General features: G+C 39.7%; 1 protein-coding gene across 5 annotated transcripts in view; it reads left to right on the plus strand.

Moving 5' to 3' along the window:
* The window catches only part of LOC126259391 (proton-coupled amino acid transporter-like protein CG1139), a 284611-nt gene that overhangs the window by 234804 nt on the left and 22694 nt on the right, over positions 1-27113 (plus strand). For all 5 annotated transcript variants that reach the window (XM_049956157.1, XM_049956154.1, XM_049956156.1 and 2 more), the window contains exons 5-7: positions 12292-12413; positions 14174-14258; positions 14375-14647. In XM_049956157.1, coding sequence (XP_049812114.1) covers positions 12292-12413; positions 14174-14258; positions 14375-14647 — 480 coding nt within the window. The remainder of the gene's footprint in view (positions 1-12291; positions 12414-14173; positions 14259-14374; positions 14648-27113) is intronic.

Here is a 27113-nt window from a genome sequence, read left to right on the forward strand (position 1 = left end):
CCTTGAGGAAACTCATTTTCAAGATGGGATCAAGGCACTGGAACATCACTGGACCAAGCGCATTAACCTACAAGGAGACTACATTGAAAAAATAAAAAAAGTTTCAGTGATGTAAGTACTTTTTTTCTGTTCTGTTCTGAGAACAGTTCAAACTGCCCTCCTATTTTCTTTGACACATTATATGTCTCTCAGTTATATTACTTATACTGACAAGTCTCCTGTACATTAAATCAACTAGTTATGTATGGCCGCGCGGGATTAGCCGAGTAGTCTAAGGCACTGCAGTCATGGACTGTGCCACTGATCCCGGCAGAGGTTCGAGTCCTCCCTCGGGCATGGGTGTGTGTGTTTGTCATTAGGATAATTTAGGTTAAGTAGTGGGTAAGCTTAGGGACTGATGACCTTAGAAGTTAAGTCCCATAAATTTCACACACATTTGAACATTTGAGTTATTTATGTACAAAATGAGTTAATAATATTCTGATTCTGTAATGAGTCAAAGCTGACATTAAAAACTACAAGAAAATCACAAATATTTAATCTACTCTCTTTGTTAACAATAAGGTATCACCATTTTGCTTAATGATATTCATACTGATGCCAGCAAAATTCAACCAAATAATTAAAAAAGAAACTGCTAGTAAAAAAGATGTTCCTTTCTCAGTTACATTAACAGCTGCTCTTTTAGCTTAATAATTACTTGATAAAATACAAATTATTTAGAGGAAAATGATTACCTGCTTTTGTAGACACAGAGTTCAGTTGACAGTAGATTACTACCAATATTTGTCATGCAGCTTTACAATGAACACTGCTAGTTGCCATAGTTGCCATGTAGCTACCAGCACTTTTTAATCTTTGAAATTAGATATTCAGATAATTTATGGAAAGAGTGTGTAATGAGATCTTTTAATTTTTTTTTTTTTTGAATGGTCTGGGATTCTCAGTTCCTTGTTTTGTTTGACAGGAACTGAATACTTTTGTACCATAATACATAACTATACTCTGAACAACAGACACGAAGGCAAAGTCCATAAAAATTATTCCTGAGTCTTTTAATATGATAGCATAGATCACAGCTTACTCTAGGAGGTAAAAACAGTTAAGGAGCACCCATACTAGGAAGTGAAGTGTAAGACCTCTAATATTGGAGTCTGAGTTTTTCGAACTTAAGAACAATTTCTTTGTTAGAGAAAATCAGTCAGATAGGAAACAAGCACTAATAACAAATACAGTACTTCTCACCATGAGCATCACCCACATAAATGGTGGCATTTCCAGGCAAGGTAAATGTTTCATTCCTTGGATGTAACTGATTACATTAATATTGAAGTTAGACAACTTACACCCAAAAGTTACACACAGCTCATCTCCAAAATTAATATGAATTCTGTACAATCATCTACAGACCACTGAAAAGCAGTTTTTGTGATACACTTACAGAAAAAAATCACAACATCAAGGAGGAGCTATCGAAAATGAATGAAAGTAGGTAGGCATCTGGAAGATGATGTCTGTTCAGATTTCACATCCATTGCATAATTCCAGAGTGGTGCTAGTAATGAGCTGATATTAGTCAAGAATACCTTTAAGGCAACAAAGTTGCCATTATCAACACCTCACTCAGTTTGAATGAGGTCGCGTAATAGGGCTGTGAGAAGCTGGATGATCCTTCTATGATACTGCAGAAAGACTTGGCAGGATTGTAGGCAGTGAACATGATTGCTGGCAGAGGTGATCATGAGAATATACTGTTGCAAGAAGACCAAGCTCCGCATGGCCAGGTGTCACTACCAAGAGGGAAGGCCATTTGTTTTGTGTATAGCTCTAGTGCATCTTACTGCAGCTATGGCAGCAATTTGAACAGCAGTTGGTAGCACAGTGACACAAAGAACTGTTACAAATCAGTTACTTCAAGGACAGCTCTTCCACTGAACCCAAACCAGTGTTTGCAACTTCAGTGGTGTCAAGCGAGAGCTCATTGAAAGGCAGGGTGGGGGTCTGTTGAATTTTCTGAATAAAGGTGGTTCTGCCTCAGTGCCAGTGATGGCCTTGTGTTGGTTAGAAGGAAGCCAGTTGAGGGCATGCAACCAACGTGCCTGCATGACACGCCCTGATTGCAAATTTGTATCTTAATCTGAAGATTCGACCTGTTGTGCTGCCATTTATGAATAGTATTCCAGGGAATGTTTTCCAACAGGCTTGCTCACATACTACTGTTGTAGCCCAACATTCTCTACAGGGTGTTGACATGTTGCCTAGGCTTGCTTGATCACCAGGTCTGTCCTCAGTTGAGCACATAAGGGACATCATCAGATGGCAACTCCAGAGTCATCCACACCCAGCTTTAATTGCTCCTGTATAGACCATCAAATGCAACTGAGATGGAACTCTATCCCCGAGACTGACATCCAACAGCTGTACAACACAGTTCATGCACGTTTTCATGCTTGCATTCAGTGTTCTGGTGGCTACACCAGTTATTAATGTACCAGCATTTCACATTTGCAATGGCTTATCTCTTGAGGCCATAGTCTAGGAGTAGTGTCTTTGATTAGTAATCAAAACATCTTTGTTTCTGGGTTCTAACACCACCACTGCTTAAATTTTGAATAAAAAGCATCAGCTTCTGGTAAAATAAGTCACCCTCATTCTGCCAATGGCCTTGTCAAAGAGGACAGAGGAGTGGACAGAGGTTCAGGGCACTCTCTTGCCCTTGGGATGGGAAACAGCCCCTAAAGGCAGAAGTATCAGCAATGATCAACAGCATGAAGATGCAGAAGGTAGTAGAAACCACTGCAGTAAGGCACATGTTGTAACCACAGGACATAAGACCTGTAATTGAAAAGTGTCACGATGATCTCTCCATTGGCAAAAGATTTCAGAATAGACCCCCTTCAGATCTCCTTGAGGGCACTGCCAAGGGGGAGGTGACCATGAGGAAAAGATTGAATAACAAATGAATTAATGGAGTTCAACGAGTCAAGGTGTGGAATGTCCAAAGTTTGAATGTGGTAGGCAAGCTAGGAAATCCGAAGATTGAAATGCAAAGACTCAGTCTAGGTATAGGGGTGGTCAGAGAAGAGAAATGGAAAGAACTCAAGGATTTCTGGTCAGATGAGTATTGGATAATATCAACAACAGAAGAGAATGGTATAATGGGAGTCGCATTTGTTATGAATAGACAGGTATAACAGAAAGTGTGTGGTAATAGCGAGTACTCTGTTCAAGAATAACAAGGGAGGGAGATATATTTGGAAAAGGCTGGGAGATATGGGAAATTAGGTTACAACATGGTCAGGCTGAGATTCCGAAATCTGATACTGGGTTGTAAGGTATACCCAGGAGCAGATATAGATTCAGATCACAATATAGTAGTGATCAAGTGTTAGCTGAAGCTGAAGAGACTATCCAGGAAGAATCAATATGCAAAGAAGTGGGATATGGAAGTAGTAAAGAATGAAGAAGTACAATTGAAGTTCTCTATGGCTGTAGATGCTGTGCTAAGGAATAACTCAATAGGCAGTTCAATTGAAGAGGAATGGACATCTCTAAAACAGGAAATCACGAAAGTTGGAAAGAAAAACATGGGTACAAAGAAGACAAGTGCAAAGAAATCATGGTTTACAAAAGAAACCCTTCCGTTGATTGACAAAAGAAGGAAGTACAAAATTGTTCAGGGAAATTCAGCAGTAAGAAATACAACTCACTTAGATGAAATAAATAGAAAGTGCAGGGAAGCTAAGATGAAATAGCTGCTTAAAAACATGTAGAAATCGAACAAAAAACAATTGTTGGAAAGAGAGATGCAGCATATACAAATGTCAAAACAACCTTAGATGAAATTAAAAGCTAGAGTAGTAACATTTTAGAATGAAGTAGGAATTCCACTGTTAAATACAGAGGAAAAAGCAGACAGATGGAAATAGTATGTTGAAGGCCTCTTTAGGGGAAAAAGTTGAGTGGTGTGATTGAAGAAGAACAGGAGTCAATAGGGAAGAGATAGGGGATCCAGTATTAGAATCAGAATTTAAAAGAACATTGGAAGATTTAAGATGAAATAAGAGCAGAAGGGATAGATAACATTCCATCAGAATTTCTAAAATCACTGGGGGAAATGGCAACAAAACGACTATTTATGTTGGTGTGCAGAATGTATGAGTTGGGCAATATACTATCTAACTTTAGGAAAAATGTCATCCACACAATTTCAAAGGCTGCAAGAGCTGACAAGTGCAAGAATTATCACATAATCAGCTTAACAGCTCATGCATCCAAGTTGATGACAAGAATAGTATACAGAAGGATGGAAAGGAGAACTGAGTACATATTAGATGATGATCACATTGGCATTAGGAAAGGTAAAGGTACCAGAGGCGCAGTTCTGACATTACAGTTGATAATGAAAGCAAGACTACAAAAAAATCAAGATATGTTCATAGGATACTACAAACTGGAAAAAGCAGTCAACAATGTGAAATGGAGCGAGATGTTCGAAATTCTGAGGAAAATAGGGGTAAGCTATAGGGAAAGATGGGCAATATACAACATTTACAAGAGCCTAAAGGGAATAACAAGAGTGGTACATCAAACAGAAAGTTCTTGGATTAAAAAGGGTGTAAGACAAGGATGTAGTCTCTTGCCTCTACTGTTCAATTTATACATCCAAGAAACAATGATGGGAATAAAACGAAGGTTAAACAGTTGAATTAAAATTTAATCGAACAATGGAAAATCCAGGATGGAATGTAACATTGTGACACTATTTTTGTTGTGTCCATTTGTGACTCAGGATCTCCGCTATATGGAAATTATAATTTAATATGAATGGATGCCAATGATAAGATTCCCTGATGACATTGCTACCTTCAGTGAAAGTGAAGAAGAATTACAAGATCTGATGAATGGAATGAACAGACTGCTGAGTACAGAATATGGACTGAGAGTAAATTGAAGACAGATGAAAGTAATAAGAAGAAGCAGAAATGAGAACAGGAAAAAAGTTAACATTAGGATTGATGGTCACGCGTTAGATGAAGTTAAGGAATTCTGCTACCTAGGCAGCAAAATAACGTATGGCAGATGGGGCAGGGAGGACAGCAAAAGCAGAGTAGCAATGGCAAAAAAGGCATTCCTGATCAAGAGAGGTTAAACGTAGGCCTTAATTTGAGGAAGCAATTTCTGAAAATGTACGTTTTGATCACAGGATTGTATGGTAGTGGAACATGGACTGTGGGAATACCAGAAAAGAAGAGAATCGAGGCATTTTAGATGTGGTGCTAAAGAAAATTAGGTGGACTGATAAGGTAAGGAATGAGGAGATTTCCTTCCCATATGTAACATCTCGCAACTTTGTTCCCAATATTTGGACCACGTTGTAGGATTAATTGCCTTCATGATATCACTGTACACAGTTTACACAGTAACCTACTTGTGATCAGTCCAAGGGCACATTCATACTGCAGCTATAGGATTCACACAACTTGAGCACTTGTTAGTGCAGCTACAACATGCCATTGTCTGATGACACTAGCAGACAATTGTGGAGTTTTACATGAAAATGACACAGACCACTGTTGTTTTTATGATCAAGTGTTAGTCTAAGCATGGTTTCGTGTGCTCCTGAGTGTTCAAGATCAAAGTTTTGCATTGTTAGTTACGTGAATAATGCTAAGTTGCACTATGGTTTGGAGCCACCAACATACACTGTTGTTCTAAGAGACAAACTCCCCATGTTGTTAGGAGGTATCCTACTTGTCTTTCAAACATAATGAAACCCCAGCTCAATGCCCACAAATTACTCATGAACACCTATATCACATGTTCTCTGAAAAGTGGATGGCAAAAATAAAATAAAAAGGTTATGTTTTATGGCCAGTTCATTCACATCATCTGACCTCATTTCATGTTTTATAGTTGGGTAATAGGAACAGTCATGTGTATGAGACACCTGCTGAGGCTGAAGAGGACCTCCTGAAAAGAATCCTCACTGCTGGCAATATAATTTGAATGACTCTGGGATTTCCTATCTTGAACTGATACATTTTCCTTTCAGTATCATCTGTGAATGTTTGTCATCGTCACAATAACACCTGGTATCATAACAAGACAAGCTTATAACTCACACTATCACCATTTAATGTTTTATTACCTTGATGTGTCCCTGTTTTGTAGATGTAAACTGTAAAATCTGGTCTGTGAGAGCTCTGTTGTCACATGCATGATTTTTGTCTTCCAGAAGCAAATTCCAAATTGGAACAGTGCTTCTCAGAGCCATAACTGGCAGGCACCGAATCAAAACTGAAGGTGTGTCCAATAATAAGACAAAGCTTTTGACCAACTTGAGTATTAATTACAAACATTATTAGCCTTTGTATTTCATTATCAGAATCGATCAGATACCTTTGAAGTGTCACTTGTGCTTGAAAAGCTTCCTGATCAGTATCAGAACTGTGTAATCATTAGACCTTGTATCACTACAGTGTTTGCTAATTGTGAAGAATATGATAATATAAGAGACATTAATACCTGAAATTTAGCTTCCAATTATAAATCTCTTAACAATCCTTTACACTTTAGGGGATAACGAGTGTGAGGAGCAAGTCTACTTGAGAAATTAAATGCATACGTCCCACACATACGTAAGAAAGAAGACAAAAGTTTCTAGACTTCCAACTAATCTGGATGAATCACCACACTGCAGTCTGCACATAAGCAAAAATTATCACTGTCACAAAGCTTTGGAGGATGCCAAAAATTTTACAAATTCTTAATTTTTAACAATGGAAAATCCAGGATGGAATGTGACAATATTAGAAAAGGAGATGCTGGGTTGCAGATAGGCACAACAAAAAGACTGTCACAAATAATGCTTCTGGCCAGTAAGACCTTCATCAAAAACATACCATACCACACACACACACACACACACACACACACACACACACATACACACACACACACACACAGAGAGAGAGAGAGAGAGAGAGAGAGAGAGAGAGACGCGTGCACAGATGCAACACACACACATACATCTGCAGTCTCAGGTGACTGAAACTACACTGCGAGCAGCAGCACCAGTACACTTTGAGCAGCAGCACAAGTGCACGATGGCAGTGGCGACTGGATGGGCGTAAGGAAGGGACTGGGGCAGGGAGGGGTACTAGGATGGGGGTGGCAGACATCGAAGTGCTGCAGGTTAGACTGAGGGCATGGGGGAGTAGTGGAAAAGGAGAGCAGCAAAAAGGCTGGGTGCAGTGGTGGAATGAGGGATGTGTAATGCTGGGATGGGAACAGGGAAGGGGCTGGGTGGATGATAACAGTGACTAATGAAGGTTGAGGCTAGGAGGCTTACAGGAATGTAGGACTTATTGAAGGGAAGTTCCCACCTACGCAATTCAGAAAAGCTGGTGTTGGTGGAAAGGATACACATGGCACAGGCTGTGATGCAGGCACTGAAATGAGGGATGTCATTTTTGGTAGCAAGCTGAGCAGCAGGGTGGTCCACTTGTTTCTTGGCCACAGTTTGTTGGTGGTCATTCACGCAGACAGACAGCTTGTTGGTTGTCATACTCACATAGAATGCAGCACAGTGGTTGCAAAATGGTTGAAATGGCTCTGAGCAATATGGAACTTAACATCTTAGGTCATCAGTCCCCTAGAACTTAGAACTACTTAAACCTAACTAACCTAAGGACATCACCCACATCCATGCCCGAGGCAGGATTCGAACCTGCGACCGTAGCAGTCCCGCGCCCAGAACCACACGGTCACCGTGGCTGGCCACAGTGGTTGCAACTTAGCTTGCAGATCACATCACTGGTTTTACAGGTAGCCCTGCCCTTGATGGGATATGTAATGTTTGTGACCGGACTGGAGTAGGTGGTGGTGGAAGGATGTATGGGACAGATCTTGCATCTAGGTCTTTTACAGGGAATGAGCCGTGAGGTAAGGGGTTAGGAGCAGGGGTTGTGTGGGGATGGATGAGTATATTGTGTAGGTTTGGTGGACAGTGGAATACCACTGTGGGAGGGGCGGGAAAGATGGTGGACAGGACATTTCTCATTTCAGGACATGACAAGAGGTAACTGAAACCCTGGTAGAGAATGTAATTCAGTTGCTCCAGTGCTGGGTGTTACTGAGTTACAAGGTTACTGAGTTACGAGGGAAATGCTCCTCTGTAGCCAGATGGTGGGATGTTGGGAGGTGGCGGGAGACTTGAAAGATAAAGTACAGGAGATTTGTTTTTGTATAAAGTTGGGAGGATAATTACAGTCGGTGAAGGCTTCAGTGACAGCCTCAGTATATTTCGAGAAGGACCACTTGTCACTGCAGATGTGACGACCATGGGTAGTTATGCTTAACTGAAGGGACTTCTTGGTATGGAATGGGTGGCAGCTGTCGAAGTGGAGATATTGCTGATGGTTAGTGGGTTTGATATGGATGGAGGTGCTGATATAGCCATCTTTGAAGGTGGCTTGTTGGGTTGAGTAGGACCATGGAAGCAAATGGGGGAGAAGTTGTTGAGGTTCTGGAGGAATGTGGATAGGGTGTCCATACTATTGATCCAGATTGCAAACATGTCATCAATGAATCTGAGCCAGATGAGTGGTTTAGGATTCTGGGTGTTTAGGAAGGATTTCTCTAGATCAGGGGTTCCCAACAAAATTTTCTCGAGGACCCCCTCATCGAGCATGATTGGTACCTTGTCATATCACAGTATCAAGTACCTAAAAAGCCTAATTAAGGGTCTTTTTATACGTTTTCTATTTTTGGTACTTAGAAAAAACATTGACATATCCATTATTGAAAAAATATTGCCCTTAAAACTTTTTCAATTTAGCCGTCATTGTTAATGTTAAATTTTTGATTATTGCTCAAACTCTTTGTCTTGAAATCTGTGTGTTTAGTATAACAAACTCCTTAAAAAAATAAAAATTGAGTATGAACTGAAAATGACAAGAAACAGTTAAAACTGAGTGTATTGGTCTTTGAAGTGTACTACACTTGAGATGGCATTGAGAAGACATGTGTGAAAAATTAAAAAACACTAATTTCATACATGGTATTATTTATTTGAAAAAGTACAGTTACAAGAAAGTACTCCATCAGTATACAGTTAGTTTTAATTTTCAGTTCAACCTGACCTTTGAGTCCATTATATCTGAAATATTAGGTTCCAAACTTGAAATTTTCACTCTGAAATCCGACCGCATGTCGAGCCGATTCCTATATTTGTTTTTCATGAAACACATGGAACAAAATGCTTGCTCACACCGATATGTGGTTGCAAATGGAAGGGTATTTTTCATTGCCTTATCTCCAAGTTTCTTGTAGTCCTTGCATGCTGATGCCCAGAAGTCTATAATTTTATCACCGATGAAAATGTTTATCATCGTACCACAGCTGGACAGATCCACAAGTTGATCTTACTCTTCTTCAGTGAGGCCTTGGATTTTGTCTATTTCTTCACAGCTGAAGGGATTTCGAATCCATCTGTCTTCAGGGTCAGGTTCAAGGAAATACTCTCTAAAAGTGGTGGCTAGGCTGTGTAGATGCTCGGCTACATTGATCTTGATCTGGTCAGGCAAAATCTCCTCTAATGACTCCAAGAATTGTTTTAAAGTAGAAAAGTTAGTTTGTGACTCGTTTTCTATCCTTGACGCCCAAATCTGACACTTTTTGGCCATAGCACTAATCTTGTCCTCAACTTTGAACATGTCTACATTTTTTCCTTGTAAACTCAAGCTTAACACATTCAAGTTTTCAAACACATTAGCTAAGTACACAACTGTGCAAAGCCAAGAGAAGTTAGTGAGAAAATCCGCGTACTTTGTGTCAAGAAGGAAGACACAAACCTCGTCTCTAAGTTCAAAAAAATCTTGACAAGATCCTATCTCGAGAAAGCCATCTTACTTCCGTATGAATAAGAAGTTTCTCATGCCTACTACCGATCTCTTTACACAACAAAGAAAATAGTATGGATTGCAGATTTGAGTTTTAATGTAGTAGATGATTTGAACTACTTCATTAAGTATCTTCTGCAAAGGTTCAGGCAATCTTTTGGCTACTAAGGCTTCACAATGGATACAACAGTGAGTCCATTTCACCTCGGGGGCTACTGCTTTGATACGAGCTAGAAGTCCCCCCCCCCCTTCCCCCCCCCCCCCCCCAGCCATTGACTTTGCTCCATCCATCGACAAGCGTACACATTTTTTCCTGGTGACGTCATGTTCATTGAGATAATTATTTAATGCAGTAAAATTATTGTCTGCTGTTGTATGCAGTAGTTTGCATGAAAAAGAAAATCTTCGAACACTTAGTCCTCCCATAATAATCGTGCGAAAACCAACATTATAGCTTTTTTTTATATGTCTGTGCTTTCATCCAATTGTAGAGTGTACATGTCACTCATGCAAAGTCTAGCCAGCAATGTTTCTTTGACGTTAACTGCCATATCAGTAATTCGTCTTTGAACAGTATTATTGGCTCTAGGAAGACGCTAGACGCAGAAGTTAGCGTTCGCTAAAGCTCTGCTCATGCAGGAAGTGGCCAAAACAAAAAATCTGTTATCATACAAAATATATTTAATATATTTTTTATTCTAATAGCATCTTGCGACCCCCCCTGGCATAGCTTGCGGACCACCTGTTGGGAACCACTGCTCTAGATAGCCCATGAATAGCTTGGCATAGGATGGTGCCATGTGGGTGTCCATAGTCGTACCCAGATTTGTTTGCAGGTGATGCCTTCAAAGGAGAAGTTATTGTGGGTGAGGATATAGTGGGTCGTGGCAGCCAGGAACGAGGTTGTTGGTTTGGAATCCATTGGGCATTGGGAAAGGTAGTGTTCAATAGCAGTAAGGCTATTGGCATTAGGGATGTTAGTATAAAGGGAGGTGGCATCAATAGTGATGAGCAGGGCACCATGTGGTAAAAGGATAGGAACTATGGAGAGTCAGTGGAGGAAATGGTTGGTACCTTTTATATTGGAGGATATGTTCCAGGTAATAGGTTGAAGGTGTTGGTCTATGAGAGCAGAGATTCTCTCAGTGGGAGCACAGTAACCAGCCACAATAGGGCATCCTGGGTGGTTTCGTTTGTGGATTTTAGGAAGCATCTAGCAGGTAGGAGTGCAGGGAGTGGTAGGGGTGGGCAGAGAGATGGACTCTGGGGAGAGGTTCTGGGATGGGCCTAAGGATTTGAGGAGGGACTGGAGATCCTGCTGGATTTCTGGAATGTGGTCACTGTGGCAAGGTTTGTAGGTGGAAGTGTCTGACAGCTAATAGAGTCCTTCTGCCAGGTAATCCTTGCAATTCAAAATGACAGTGGTGGAGCCTTTGGTCTCAGGTAGGATTATAAGGTCAGGATTAGTTTTTAGATAGCTCTCTCTGCAGATATAAGGTTAGTTTGCATGTTGAGGGATTTGGCGAATATTTAGATATTTACTTCCTTCACCAAATATTACAGTTGTTACACACTTACTGTCTGTGGTATCACAAATGAAAATTTGTGGAGTGTACCTCGATCAAATATTACTCATCTGATTCTTCCTTCAGACAGAGGTTGTCTTGTTAACTATGAATTCATAATCCACACATTCCTCTCAAAATCTTGTAATATATGAAATATCGTATATAGAGCACATTTTGTGACAAATCACTAACTCCTTCCATCCATACTGTTGCTTGCAGTCCCTATGTTAAAGGTAAATCAAAACCTTCACTAATGCCTTTATACTTAAAGATATCATCCCTTCTTTCTCCAGCAACAATGTATGACACTATACTCTCTTAAAATCGACCACAAATGGTTCATGTATGCAACAACAAAGATTTGTTTACAAAATCATCTTGAGCCTTCTAGACATGGAATAATAACTTCAGCAACACAAACAATGGATCTTTTGAAATAATAAAAAATGTTTTGTTGCAGAACACATGCTTATGTGAAGGAGTATGAGTCAGGGAGCTAAAACTAAATGTATTATTACTCAGTGCAGCTACAAAATCTTCATTATCAAGGTTAATGCACTTGTTATTATTACTTCACAATTTTGGTGAATTATTTTGGTATTGCAGATCATATATTTTATAGTAATATCTTAAGTCGAGAACACAAATTCCATCTGCATAAAGAGATTTAATGTCCATTACTGTACTTTATAGACGTTTATTAAACATTCATGTTGAAATAGGATGGATGTTTAGTGTTAAAAAAATTCTTATGAGTTTTAGTGAATTCAAATAAAAATTAACTGAATTCACAATTTCATTTTTTTTTTCTTCCCCAGATCCGGACACAGTACCAGATGTGCCGACAACGAAAGGTGCCTCTACTGAGTTACACTAAGACAATGAAGCTTGCTCTTGAAGAGGGTCCACCATTCCTCCGAAAGACTGCTCCTTATGCAGGGTCAGTCTGCATCTCTAGCACTAAGGTTTTATGAGCTCCATCAGTGTCATCTAAGTTATGAGACAGAATTGCTACCCAGTATCCCTTCAGTACATGAAATTTCAAAACTGCATAGACACATGTATAAAAGTGAAAACACTATCCTAGCTTTTGGAACTAACAGTTTCTTCCTCACCGAGGACAGAGGGATACATTGGGGAAGGTCAAAAAGAATGGGCATGCAATAATGATAAGTCCCTCTCATCCTTGGGTCTGAGTGAACTACCTTTTCTTTTCACCTTTTCTACCCTAACTCTCTCTCTCTCTTCCCCAAGGAAGGAGCTATCTATTCTGTAAGCTAGGATAATGTATGTGCTTTTTATATGTGTGTACCAGCAGTACTGAAATTTCAGATGGTGAAGGTAAGTACTGTCTTATAATTTTATAACTTTCTCAAGTGAATTTTCTTTTCTACACAAAAATCTTTCAACTTCATCAGTTATATTTTGTTTCTTCAGTAAGTAATTGTACTGAACTTGTGTGTGTGTGCTTTTTCTACGTTTTTTGTCAAGTGAGACAAGTGAGAATTGTAACATAGCGTACTAGACAATGTGTGATGTGTGATAAAAGGACGTGCACTACACATTTGACATAAGAAATAGAATTACATGATGTGACTTTATATTAAATGATGAAATTATGTTAATAATTGTGCAGCAGAAGTATTGCACAGTTGATGGATACATAAAAAGAACTGCAAAATATGTGTATTTTCTAGAAGTAATGTGTACATTGTGTATGATATAGAAGCTGGCAGTATTTCCAGAACTGTAAATATATTGTCATTTTAGGTTTTCCTGGAGTAGAAAAATTTTTGATGTTTCTTGGCTGTTCAGTAAAATACTGCTGTTTGCTGTGTACAACAGCAAAAGGCCAGAAAAACATTTGAAAATACTTCTCTGTTTACCAGTAGCCCTCTTACAGTGAAATCAGTTAATTGGTATGAGAATGTATTAACGAAAATAGTCATCATGCAGTTCATTTCTTCACTGCTCATTCAATATAATTCACCATTTTCCTCTAATGATAGACATCTTTTACTTGATAGCATATTTACACCAGCTTAAATCTGTATTAAAAAGAAAAGAAAAAAGACTGACACTGCATGAATTAAAATTTGAGGGATTTTTTTATTTCTGTTACACAGCTTTACGCTTTCATGAAACAGCTGAAATATTCACAGTGTTTAATAATTTGACTCAGATCAAGTGAGAAAATCAGTTAACAAATTATAATTGTAATAACAACAAAACCACAAATACTTTGCCAACTGAACTTCTCCTTGAAGAATAGTACTACATACTATGTTTTTCATTGCATGCAACATTCAAAATGATATTGAGGTTTGCATTCTTTGTAATTTGCAAGAGAAAACACTGCTTTCCACGTCATACAAAATTATGCCAAGTAAATCATGCAGAAAAATATGTTACCTGACTTTAATTTTTGTAATACAGATGCAGCAGCATAGTAATTTTCGAGAAAACTAGTGTCAGAAGAACTGAAGAATCACATGACTGGCTAATTTATTAGATGAAAAATATTTCTTTTGAAGACAACTAATCAAGCTGAAGAATGACCAGCATTAACTGTTACATAAACATATCTGAAATAATAATGACATAATGCTTCAAATTAGCTACGGAAACTGAAATCCAGGAGTAATTCTGTTTTCACTTAAACTAAAAGTCACAATGAAGATATCAAATTTATTGTTTCAGGTTTGCTGTAAACTTCTTTTTGGCAACATATCAGCTAGGCATATGTTGTGTCTATATTGTATTTGTGGCATCCAATATCAAGCAGGTTTGTACTATTACAAAATGTTAATAATGTAGAAGTAATTATACAAAATGCACCAGTGTAAAACACACAATGTCTGTTGTATCTTGTGAGTTAAAAAGTCATTTACTTTCTTTCAGGTTGTTGATCTCTACTTTGAAGAGATAAGTGTGAGGTTATACATGCTGATGCTTCTGTTGCCTCTTATCCTGATGAACTGGGTCAGGAATCTCAAGCTGCTAGCCCCATTTTCCACACTTGCTAATGTTGTAACATTCGTGGGACTTGGAATTGTTTTATATTTCTTATTTGATGACTTTCCAAATCCAGCGACTAGAAATTATGTTGGAGAGCTTCGAAATTTTCCACTTTTTATTGGCACCACATTGTTTGCACTTGAGGCTGTTGGTGTGGTAAGTAATGCATAGTCCAATAACTGTTACATCAGTTAATAACATTTTATGTTTGTGGTTCATTGTGGTTTCAATGATTTCTTATCAAGTGAAACATGGCTGTTTTCTTTTAAGAATTTACAATTGCATAAGAGGAAATAAATACTTTTTATTGTGTAATCAGTGCTCATTGTCTGTATGTTATTTCTTGTAGTTACTAAGATAGCTCACTAATGGAGTGGAGAAGGGACATAAAAATAAAGAAAGAAACGGATAGGATAATGGGAAAGAAGAATAAACGGAATAAATAGCAATGATGACTGAGTATTGTAGGCAAAATATATAAAATGTTGCAAGTTCAGGAGTTTCCCATAACATTAAGGTGCAATGTTGTGTGGGAAACAGGCATAAGGAAAACAGGGCTCATCTTTTCAGGGGAGAAGCAGTCTTGGACTAATTTACACACACACACACACCAAATAAAAATATACTCTTCGCCATGCTGTTATTTACAGTTTTTGGTTAGTTTCTGTTCTTTGCCTTTCTATGCTTGCACAGTAAAGTTCACTATCAAATACTGAATGATATTTATTGTGAACACGAGAATAAGATAGTTTTCAATAATGGTGACCACAAAAAAGGAAAAGAAGCAAAGGATAACAGAGAAATGTATCATCGGAAACAACAGATCTGTTGACACAAGCACCAGAAGAGGGAATCAGAAATGGAACTGCCCAACCATGGACCACCAAACATTACTTTTAATTCACCACAAAATGACACAACACATGTAAATATGCAATAAGGGAGCCCTTAAGGGCAAAATGGAAATAGTAAGCTTCCTGCATTCTGGTCAATGTGACCTCCACTTTGGGTTATGCAAGATAAAGGCATATTTCAACAGCTTGGGGTGTTTGATAACATGGGTATATATAATATTGTGATTTTGCATCAGAATTTATAAGTGATTGCAGAATGTGAAGAAATATTGCAAAAGCAAAGTTACACTACACTAAAAGAAGCTATTTTATGGCACTAAACATTGTCACCAGAACGGTGACTACACGGACGATAAGACTCTATCACAAGTGCTCAAAATTTTACATACATTAGAAGGCCCAGAACTTCTACTTGAACAGTCTTGACAAGTATTATGGCCTTGTAAACTTCTAGGCAACATCCACACCATCACTGCAGAACAAACTGACATGCTATTGCAAGACTTAGCAGAGAAGGCAGACACCATTGCAAACCACTTCAGTGAGGTTACTGTATGTGCAAAAATCAGCAACACTGAAGACAAGGATGCAGAAATGGGGGAGGAAGTGGAAGCTCACATCACCGGTCCTGTAACATGCACAAATATGTCTCACTAACAGCACACATCAGATGAACCCACCATGGAGCAACCAGCAACTCAAGTGGTAAAACTAAATATGCAGGTAGGCCCACAGACTGACAGCAACTATGAGGTAGCAGTTTGAAAACTGTATCAAAGGCTTTTTGGCAATTCACCCTCAATTCACTCAACTTTGCACTTACCTATTTCAAAGACAGGTGCTAAAGGGTGCTAATGCCCATCTGCAACAGCACAAGTGCCCAGACCAGAGTGTGGGAAGAAGAAGATATACAAACACCACATTAGCAGCAGTCAAATAGTCAAATTAATTGTTTATTCAGGACCAATTATCTGGTGACAAGTTTCAAAAGTCAGTGTTAGTCCAAGAGGTGTTCATGACACACTGATGTTTGGTGCTATACCTGGATTCTAACTGCTATACAACATGGATTTTTGTGATTGCAGATGTGCCTGATCACATAATTGAGGCAGACTTTTTATATCATTATCAGCTTGATTAGTACAAGTACCCACAGAACAGATACCACTTCCATGCCTTTCACACTAGATCAAACATTGGGTGATGTGCTCATGGCTTTCCACATGAATATGTCTGGCTTTCTTACCACATCATCTGCACCAGAATATATTGATTTGTTTCTGTACCTGCAATAACATGAGTGGCACACACGTGCATCATGTAAGAAGAAAACTGGGAGTCATGACCCACATACGGTAGGCAAAATCATGGTGTCATCTGAGAAGCCACCATTTTATAATCTACTCCTAGACTTTATAGCAATTGCCGAACCCTTCTGTACCACCACAAAACATTCACACAATGCTCAGCATCACATTCATACAAAAAGTGTTCAACCCCTTGAAGTCTTCCCATGGCATCTGCATCCAGAGAGGCTACTTGCAGCACACACAGAATTCAACTGGCTGCTGAAAGCAAGTATCATGACCAAACTGGATAGTCAGTGGACCTGCCTGATCTACACAGTTCATAAAAAGGATAATATAAAGGACTTAACAGATGCATAATTCCATACCACTACCCTGCACCCATTGTAGCTGATTTTAACAGCACTGTTAGTAACACAAAAATATTCGGTGTGGTAGACTGCATTAAGGTATATTCACAAATTCCCATGGCAGCTGACATTAAAAAAAACACAATAAGGCATATTCACAAATTCCCCTGGCGCCAGCTGACATTAAGAAAATGTCAGAGACTCACCATTTGGCTTGTATGAGTACCACCTTATGCCATTTCATTTCAGGATGCCACACATACTTGGCAACAAGTCAAGCACGAAATCATTACAGAATTACTGTTTGTTTTTTGTTACATGGATGACATTCTCATATTTTCATATACAATAGAATAGCATGTATACAGTAGAATAGCATGCAGCACACCTGTGACAGCTTTTCATCCACATGCAAGAACGTGGCATAATTATCAACATATCAAAGTGTGTATTGGGAAAATTCAAGGTGAAATTCCTGAAATACTTTGTCTCCCCAGCAGCATAGTCACCATTGCCAGAGCAGGTCAAAGTAGTTGACAGATGCCTCTTTCCAAAACTTACAAGAGTGTTTGCAGATTCTTAGGCATGCTGAACTAGTATCAGTGGCACCTGCCTCATTTAGCTGCTGTCAAAGAGCCAGTCGCAGCATTACTCATTGGCAAGATCGCTGCAGGGAATTGTAAGGTACCATGGACTGTGGTTACGAAGACAGCTTTCCAGGATCTCAAAAAATGTCTGGCACAGGTAATAATGCTGGGTCACCCTAGACTGAGCACCCCCTTGGCACTTATGGCAGATGTAAGCCAAACAGCAGTGAGAGCAGCACTGCAACAAAGAGTCAGTGGCTACAAGCAGTCACTTAGGTAACTGCCAAAATGGAGGGCAACTGACCACAAAGTTGCTTGCTATTTATTTAACAATTAAACATTTCAGCTCATCCATTTAAGGGAGACATTTTGCAATTTTTACTGATCACCAGTCACTGGTAGCCATTTTTTAGTATGACATTGATCTCAACTCATCATGTCAGCATCTATTCATTGGGCAGAGACAATGTTAAAACAATGTGACTATCTCCTTTTGCACAGTCTCATACAGGAGCAGTGAACAGCAGTGCAGCTCAAGTATGTGTCAGCCCAGGATGTGCCGGATAGTATTTGTTGTGATGTAGCAAGAGGGAAGCAGTGACCCTACATACCAGAGAAATACCACCAGGAAGTTTTCAACATGTTTCAAAACTTAGCACTCTTAGGAATCTGAGTGACAGTCTCCGTTAAAGTCATATGGCCAGGAATGCTGAAAAATTGTCGCATATGGGCATGTACATTCCTGACTTGCCAGCATTATAAGATTTACAGTCATGTCTTTACACCTGTTGCACACTTCCCGATGTCATCCATCAGATTTTCACAGATACATTTGGACATCACAGGGCCATTACCATTACAATGTTATTTACTAACAATCATCATCTATTTCACCAGGTGGCCTGAAGTCGTCACAATAAAAGATACATCTGCTGAGTCAGACACAGAAGTGTTGCTGCATGGTTGGTTCTCTATGTTTGGTGTATCATGAGATGTAATTCCAGATCCAGAGACGTAACTAGGGATCCAGCGAGCAATGGAATGGTAGAGTGATTCCACTGTACATTCAAAATGGACTTAATGTGTAGTTCATCACCATGGTCTGAAGCATTGCAACTGGTTCTAATCAGGTTGAAAATGGCAGTGAAGGACATCCAGTGGTAACCAGCATAAATGGTCTATTGTGGACAGTTGAGGGTTCTGGGAAAACTGATTTTGCCAGCACCTGCTCAACCAGTCATTCTGGAGCTATGCACCCAGTTTGCACAACAGCTCAGTCCCAGCATGAGATCCATTCATCATACCACTCCTATCTGACATGGAGACCGACAGGTGTTTCTGCATAAAGGCAAAGCAAAAATGGTCCATGTGTGACTCAAGGACAATGCTATATGCCCTCCTCTGTTTCACCATATTCAGCACCATACAGAGTAATCGTGCATGGGGGCCATACTTTCATGACTGAAAAAGATGCTAAACAGGAGACAATGTCAAAAAGTGACTGAAGCCTGTATATACTGATGAAGATATGTCCCCTTCACATATCACATCATCACACCCCAAGGAGGATCAGAGACTTTAGCACTGGTAGAAGACACTTAAGGGTCTACCTCAGATCAGGAGCAGTCTTCACCTGCAACAGCCATTTTCTTGAGGACAGCCAGACAGGTTAAATGCAACAGGAGCAGCGCCACAGTACACCCGCTGCAATAAGTGAACAAATCATTATCGATGATGATAAGCGTCTCTGCCCCTGTTGACACAGTTACTGTTGTTATTTATAGTTGTTGTTTAGTTTCTGTGCTTTGCCTTTCTATGCTTGCACAATAAAGTTCATTATCATATACTGAACAGTACTTATCATGAATATGAGAATAAGACAGCGTTTCCATACATGTGTTGTTAAGTTTGCTTGCTGATATTTTTCGATATGGATTCTTCTGAAATAATTCTCTCGTCTTTGATATCCCAAGTGTTTTCCATGCTATATTATCTTTATCTGTAAATGCTTCAAGGCCATCAAAATCTGCCTGACTACCTGCCACTATAGCTACAGTCATCCAAGAACTACCTCTGAAAACTTCACTTACAAGAAGAGGGGAATTGGAAAGACAGCCTCTAAATACATAGGGACCTTCAATAATCTATTTTTTACTTCGGGCATCGGCAACCTAAACTGTAATTGCTTTTCAGCTCCCATTCACAGGAAAGTACGGTTGACGTCTGCTATAATATCACCCTGGTGTTGCTAACTCGTGAGCAGTGGAAACCAGGTCCTAAGCAAACACCTGCCATAAGTGATAACAGCATGCTACTCTGATCCAGATAGGTATGGAGATGAACTTCTGACCACTTTATATACCCTGTCGCTCAAGCAGCGTAGGAAGTGAAACTGAAGATAGCACGTGCCAGTGGCGGTGCCCAGGTGACTTCGGTTTCATGCAGCTCAGAGGCCCACGATGATTGCTTGTCACAGCAATTCCAACAGTCCATAGACTGCCTCAGGGTAGCCCAGAGAGCTATAACACCATGAAGAATAGCTTCTCTGCTTTTGGCAAGATCAAAGTGCTTTTTTTTAAAAAAAAAAGAAAAATAAAATTAATCTCCTGAGAACCTTGTCTGTAATACAATGTTGCACCACCTGACAAAGTAATGTTACAGTTGACATAACCAATTTTACACCAAATAAAGTTATGCTTGCCACCATTTATCTACTTTTCCCTACTTGTATTAATGCAAAGGGGTTTGTCAACTGTTATTGTTCCATAAGGATTCCTCTGAAATAATCCTCCAATAAGGGTGCATTCAACCTTATGACACCAACTGGGGAGCTAAAAAAAAATGAACTCTGCCCCAACAGGCCATGAAGGCCCAGCGGTACTGACCGGCCACCTCGCCATCCTCAATGCACAGGCATCACTGTATGTGGACATGAAAGGATGTGTGGTCAGCACACTGCTCTCCTGGTCATATGCCAGTTTACAAGACTTCTTAATCAACTAGCTCCTCAGTTTGCCTCACAAGGGCTGAGTGCACCCCGCTTGTCAACAGCGCTCAACAAACCAGATGGTCACCCATCCAAGTGCTAGCCCAGCCCGACAGTGCCTGACATTGGTGATCTTACAGGAACTGGTGTTAACCACAGCAGCAAGGCTCAATTGAGGAGCTACTTCTACATCTACATCTACATTTATACTCCGCAAGCCACCCAACGGTGTGTGGCGGAGGGCACTTCATGTGCCACTGTCGTTACCTCCCTTTCCTGTTCCAGTCACGTATGGTTCGCGGGAAGAATGACTGCCGGAAAGCATCCGTGCATGCTCGAATCTCTCTAATTTTACATTCATGATCTCCTCGGGAGGTATAAGTAGGGGGAAGCAATATATTCGATACCTCATCCAGAAACACACCCTCTCGAAACCTGGACAGCAAGCTACACCACAATGCTGAGTGCCTCTCTTGCAGAGTCTGCCACTTGAGTTTGCTAAACATCTCCGTAACGCTATCACGCTTACCAAATAACCCTGTGACGAAACACACTGCTCTTCTTTGGATCTTCTCTATCTCTTCTGTCAACCCGACCTGGTACGTATCCCACACTGATGAGCAATACTCAAGTATAGGTAGAACGAGTGTTTTGTAAGCCACCTCCTTTGTTGATGGACTACATTTTCTAAGGACTCTCCCAATGAATCTCAACCTGGCACCCGCCTTACCAACAATTAATTTTATATGTTCATTCCACTTCAAATTGTTCCGCACGCATACTCCCAGATATTTTACAGAAGTAACTGCTACCAGTGTTTGTTCCGCTGTCATATAATCATACAATAAAGGATCCTTCTTTCTATGTATTTGCAGTACATTACATTTGTCTATGTTAAGGGTCAGTTGCCACTCCCTGCACCAAGTGCCTATCCACTGCAGATCTTCCTGCATTTCACTGCAGTTTTCTGACGCTGAAACTTCTCTGTATACTACAGCATCATCCGCGAAAAGCCATTTGGGACTTCCGACACTATCTACTAGGTCATTTATATATATTGTGAAAAGCAATTGTCCCATAACACTCCCCTGTGGCACGCCAGAGGTTACTTTAACGTCTCTCCATTGGGAACAACATGCTGTGTTCTGTTTGCTAAAAACTCTTCAATCCAGCCACACAGCTGGTCTGATATTCCATAGGCTCTTACTTTATCAGGCGACAGTGCGGAACTGTATCGAACGCCTTCCGGAAGTCAAGGAAAATGGCATCTACCTGGGAGCCTGTATCTAGTATTTTCTGGATCTCATGAACAAATAAAGCAAGTTGGGTCTCTCACGATTGCTGTTTCCGGAATCCATGTTGATTCCTACAGAGTAGATTCTGGGTTTCCAGAAATGATATGATACGCGAGCAAAAAAACACATTCTAAAATTCAAAAACAGATCGATGTCAGAGATATAGGTCTATAGTTTTGCGCATCTGCTCGACTACTTGACCAAATAGTAGTGGCTCCATGGTCTGGGAAGCCTGCAAAATGGCTGGGAGTGTGGTAAGGTGATCATATGCCTCCCCATATTGCATCCACATGATGTCACAAGGCAGAGGACAACATGGCAGCTGGTAGACTTCCATTGTGCCTTTACGTCTGGATGATGAACTCATTTTATACAGTGCTTGATTTTAAAAAGTTCTCGTCTTGTGACCTTCTGAGGTGTTTTTGAAATTTAGACTTCTTAAAATATTATTTTAATGCTTTTCTGAGAAGTTCCAAAGTGTGAACACAACATTTGCACTGGTAAAATCCAAACACTCTAATTAAGTTAATTATTATTTCTCAATTTACAATTTGTAACAAAAATAAATTATAGTAAGGTGAACACACAAGTAAATTTGAACTATAAGATATTGAAAAAGGAACAAAAATTAATTTTTTTAACTTGCAGTTCATACAACTGTCCAGAGTTTTGAAAGATTTTTGTTGTATGATGCTCCTTTACATCTTTCCCTGCTGTTGGTGTCCATAACAGAGTGCTTTCTACGAAGCAGCCGCGCTTACACATATCCTGAAGGGTCAAAATAAGTCAGTGATGGTCCATTCAACTTCGCAGTTCAACTTCTTACATTTAGGTCACTTCAACTGCAGCAAATGTTCTACCTTACCACATCTCAAAATCTTCAGTACTGTTCCCCCCCCCCCCCCCCCCTTCAGGGTTACTGATTCGTACTGTTACAAATCCAGCACTGTGTGTGTGTGTGTGTGTGTGTGTGTGTGTGTGTGTGTGTGTGTGTGTGTAGTGCAAAATGAAGGAAAGGCGAACACTCACCTATAGCTGAGTGATATGTGCCACATAAAAACAGTCCACAGAATACTGTATTTACACTAGTTTTCAAACTTTTACTCTTTCTCTAGCAAAAGCACACACATTCACACTCGACTACACAGACACCCAAAAGCTCACACCCAAGGCTGTGGGTGTGGGTGAGAGTGTTTGGGTGTCCATGTGGCTGAGTGTGAATGTGCTTTTACTAGAGAAAAAGTAAGAGCTCAAAAGGACATGTGAATACTGTATTCTGTTGAGTGTTACAGTCAACCGAGTGGTTGCCTTTCCTTTATTTTTCACATTAGTTCATCCAGGAATTTCCATTGTAGTTGTATGTATACACATACTTCTGCCGTTACAGACATGATTGAGTGCACATTAGTCCAACAATCTCTGAATAAAGAAGGAAGGAAGTACAGAGTTTATCCTCCCTTCAACATCAAAGTCATTAGACACTGAGCATTAGCTCAGAATGATTCAAGGGTGGGGAAGGAAATTGGCCATGCCCTTTCATATGAACATGAATCAAGATTATCAGACATGGATTTGAACTATTGTCTCCTGAATGCGAATCCAACATGCTAACCATTGTGCCATTTCATTCAGTTCCTCTGAACTTCCACTTCCCACTTCCTGTTTCATCCTAATGGTGAGAGAAACTCCCGAACTTGCTCATTCTACATTTTGCATTCAGAAAGGCTGCTTTTGACATTATGTGTTACAGAATAAGTGGATCAACTGAAGATTTCCTGCTTAAAAATAAATAAATTTGCGCCAACCACAATTTCACAAGTTTCCTAGGACTGAGGCTACCATCTAATGTGACAGAGTATATTTGCTAAAATGTTTATAAATTTTAACATAGTATTTAAACATATTAAGGAACTTCATATATCTAAAAACACAGATGATGTGACTTACCGAACGAAAGTGCTGGCAGGTCGATAGACACACAAACATACACACGAAATTCAAGCTTTCGCAACAAACTGTTGCCTCATCAGGAACGAGGGAAGGAGAGGGAAAGACGAAAGGATGTGGGTTTTAAGGGAGAGGGTAAGGAGTCATTCCAATCCCGGGAGCGGAAAGACTTATCTTAGGGGGAAAAGGACAGGTATACACTCGCGCACACACACACATATCCATCCGCACATACACAGACACAAGCAGATGTGTGGATGGATATGTGTGTGTGTGTGTGTGTGCGAGTGTATACCTGTCCTTTTTCCCCCTAAGGTAAGTCTTTCCGCTCCCGGGATTGGAATGACTCCTTACCCTCTCCCTTAAAACCCACATCCTTTCGTCTTTCCCTCTCCTTGCCTCTTTCCTGATGAGGCAACAGTTTGTTGCGAAAGCTTGAATTTTGTGTGTATGTTTGTGTTTGTTTGTTTGTGTGTCTATCGACCTGCCAGCACTTTCGTTCGGTAAGTCACATCATCTGTGTTCTTAGATATATTTTTCCCACGTGGAATGTTTCCCTCTATTATATTCATATTATTAAGGAACTTCTGATGATATTCCAAACAATGCAGTCTCTTGGTATCTTTCCATCAGAGCAATATGCACATGGTAATCAAATGTGTAATACTGTTTTTGCTACACTGTTGACAACTGAATAAAACACAGCATCTTAGTAGCCTCATCACAGCTTCAATTATACCACACATCAGAAGCACTGGGGTCGCTCAATCATTCATGATTGCTCCACATTTGCCACCAAATCTCAGAAATTGCTTTGATAAGTTTCTAAGGTATGCACTTCATTTCAACTTCATCTTTTGGGTGATAAGGCCTCACCATCCTCTGCTTTCACTGCAACTATAAATTTCTGAGAATTGTTTTTGGGAACCTTCTGGTGTCCATAGGTGACTAAGTACTGTGAAGAAACATTCTTGTGTTCACATGTAAAGGATGTTTCTTCACACAGTTGAGAGAAGAGGAATTTTTGGGTAAGATTTCCTCAGGCTCTCAATAAGTCAATCCTTATTGATTAAATACTGATAATGGGCAGTACTTGATAGGGTAATGTTTCAAAACAAATCAGAAAACAAAAACGCTGAGGTGTCCTCTGAGAGTTATTTATACTGCCCACAGGTCATAGTTTGCAAGCTACTCTTGATGCCTGGCAGTCATGAACATGGAAGCCTGCATCCCTCAACACTTTTGAAGTTAGATTCATTCTTAATAGAGATCACTAAGGAGATAGGTTTTCCATAGACATTACATTTTGTTGCAATCTATATCCTGGCAACAGTATTCTTTGTGTTCTGTTATCACGAATTTCACTCTTTGTTTCAAATGTGTGTGACTTTCATGCTCTTGCATATGTTCTTTTATTGCTCTTCTAGTTTCATCAATGTGCAGCTTGTCACAACAGTGCAACATTTCACAAATTCCTGAAGTGTCTTTGACTGAAAAACATTGTTTTTTAGCCATTTCTATAAAGAATTTTACCTGTCTAGTTTATTAACACAGAGATATACAGCAGCCTTGCATAGTGAGAAGGAGGTTTTTCATCATTATTTGCACTTTCGAAGAACATAGTTTTAAAGCCTTATCTGTAGAAATGCTCTCATGCTCATTTCTCATTATTATCCCCCTTAATTGACCCATTTTCAGTTTCAAGCTGTCACTAACACAGGAAGCCTGTGGAGACAGTTTGATCAACACTTCCTGCTTCTGAACTAGATGGCAATGCGAAGCAATTAGTTATTAGGCATCCAGTAAGCTCAATGGGCCATAGAAGTCTCAGAACTTCCGAAACCAGAAGGGAGACCACCTCACTCTTCAACTCCTAGAAAAGTTGATTTTAGGGTGGATAGTGACTAAGAACTTGTAAAATGTACCTCTTTAATGATAGGTGACCAACAAAATAAACAAGTCATCTATATAATAGAGCCAACAAGATAGTTATCTTTCAGCACTGCTTAACACCTGCTGTTTGAAATGGCTCCATAAAATAATAAGCAGAATCTGATGAAAAGGGTCATCCAATAGCAAAACTGTCAGTTTTGTAATAAAATTCCTCTTGACATATAAAATAAATTGACCAAAGGCTGAATGCAACTGCATCACTAAAGTCTGGAGCAACTTTATACTCAGTGATCTCCATTGTATCCAATACCTTCACATCAAAAATCACCAGAATATCAATCATGGAGGTTTTCAACATGCATGGTATTTTGATAAAATGCCTGAGCAGAAAGATCAAATAACAAAAAGGAGCCTTCTTCCTGCTCAAAAAGGCTACTTGATGTCTCCAGGCTAATGGGCAGGATAATTCAAATTCTTTGGAGAAATTGCATGAACCTACATTTTTTACACACAGCATTGCAGGACTTTATGAAGAGACTGAGGCTGTGCCAACTGTTCGTAGATGAAACTAGGTCAACACAAGAATGTGTTACAGTACATAAACACCAAACAACTCTGAAGTAAAGTGTGAAATCTAGGGTAGTAGTGTGCAGAGAATACTATGGCAAGTATATAGAATTTAACAACATATCAATATTTGACCAACAACAATGGCTGACCAGAGAGAGCCTGAGCAGCTTTCACCATTTTTTCTTTCCAGAAAAGTGAGATAACACTTTATATGTGAACATGACATGGCTTTCCAGTGTTCCTTCAACACAGACTTCAGAAGACTCCTCAAGAAGATCCCGTTGGGGAGTTATTGTTGAAGAAGCAGATGATGCCAGGGCCTAATCACAAAGATTTTTCTTTCTCTGACAATGGCCATGAAAGCCTGCAAATAATAAGTATCCTCACACCCATGGAATGTTACTCTTACATAACATGGGAGGGAGGGGGTGATAATTGCTAAGGTCTCCAGCAGGGTGCTATGGACGAATAACAATGCACATGTCCTGCTTATGGATTCTTGTATTACTTGCCTTAAGGGACAATGAACATTGTCCTAGAACTTCCATTTCATCTCGTGTAAATATTCTTCTTAAAAGTGTACCACCAGTAGTGTGAAATGTACTTACTAGTAACGGTAGTTCACCACCTAACATGCTTTCTACTCAGTCATACCAATATACAGGACACCTCACCAGTCACATTTTGTGTTTGCAATGATGGCACCAAGTGAGATGTTGCACTTATTATGACACTGGACTCCTGTTCAAGGTGAGTGAGATTAAAGTATCTGTACATCACTTGTTTCTCACTGTAAGCGAACGCTTGGATGTTTCTTTCAAAATAGCCAAGGC

This window comes from Schistocerca nitens, chromosome 5 (genome assembly GCF_023898315.1).
Source record: "Schistocerca nitens isolate TAMUIC-IGC-003100 chromosome 5, iqSchNite1.1, whole genome shotgun sequence".
Lineage (NCBI taxonomy): Eukaryota > Metazoa > Arthropoda > Insecta > Orthoptera > Acrididae > Schistocerca > Schistocerca nitens.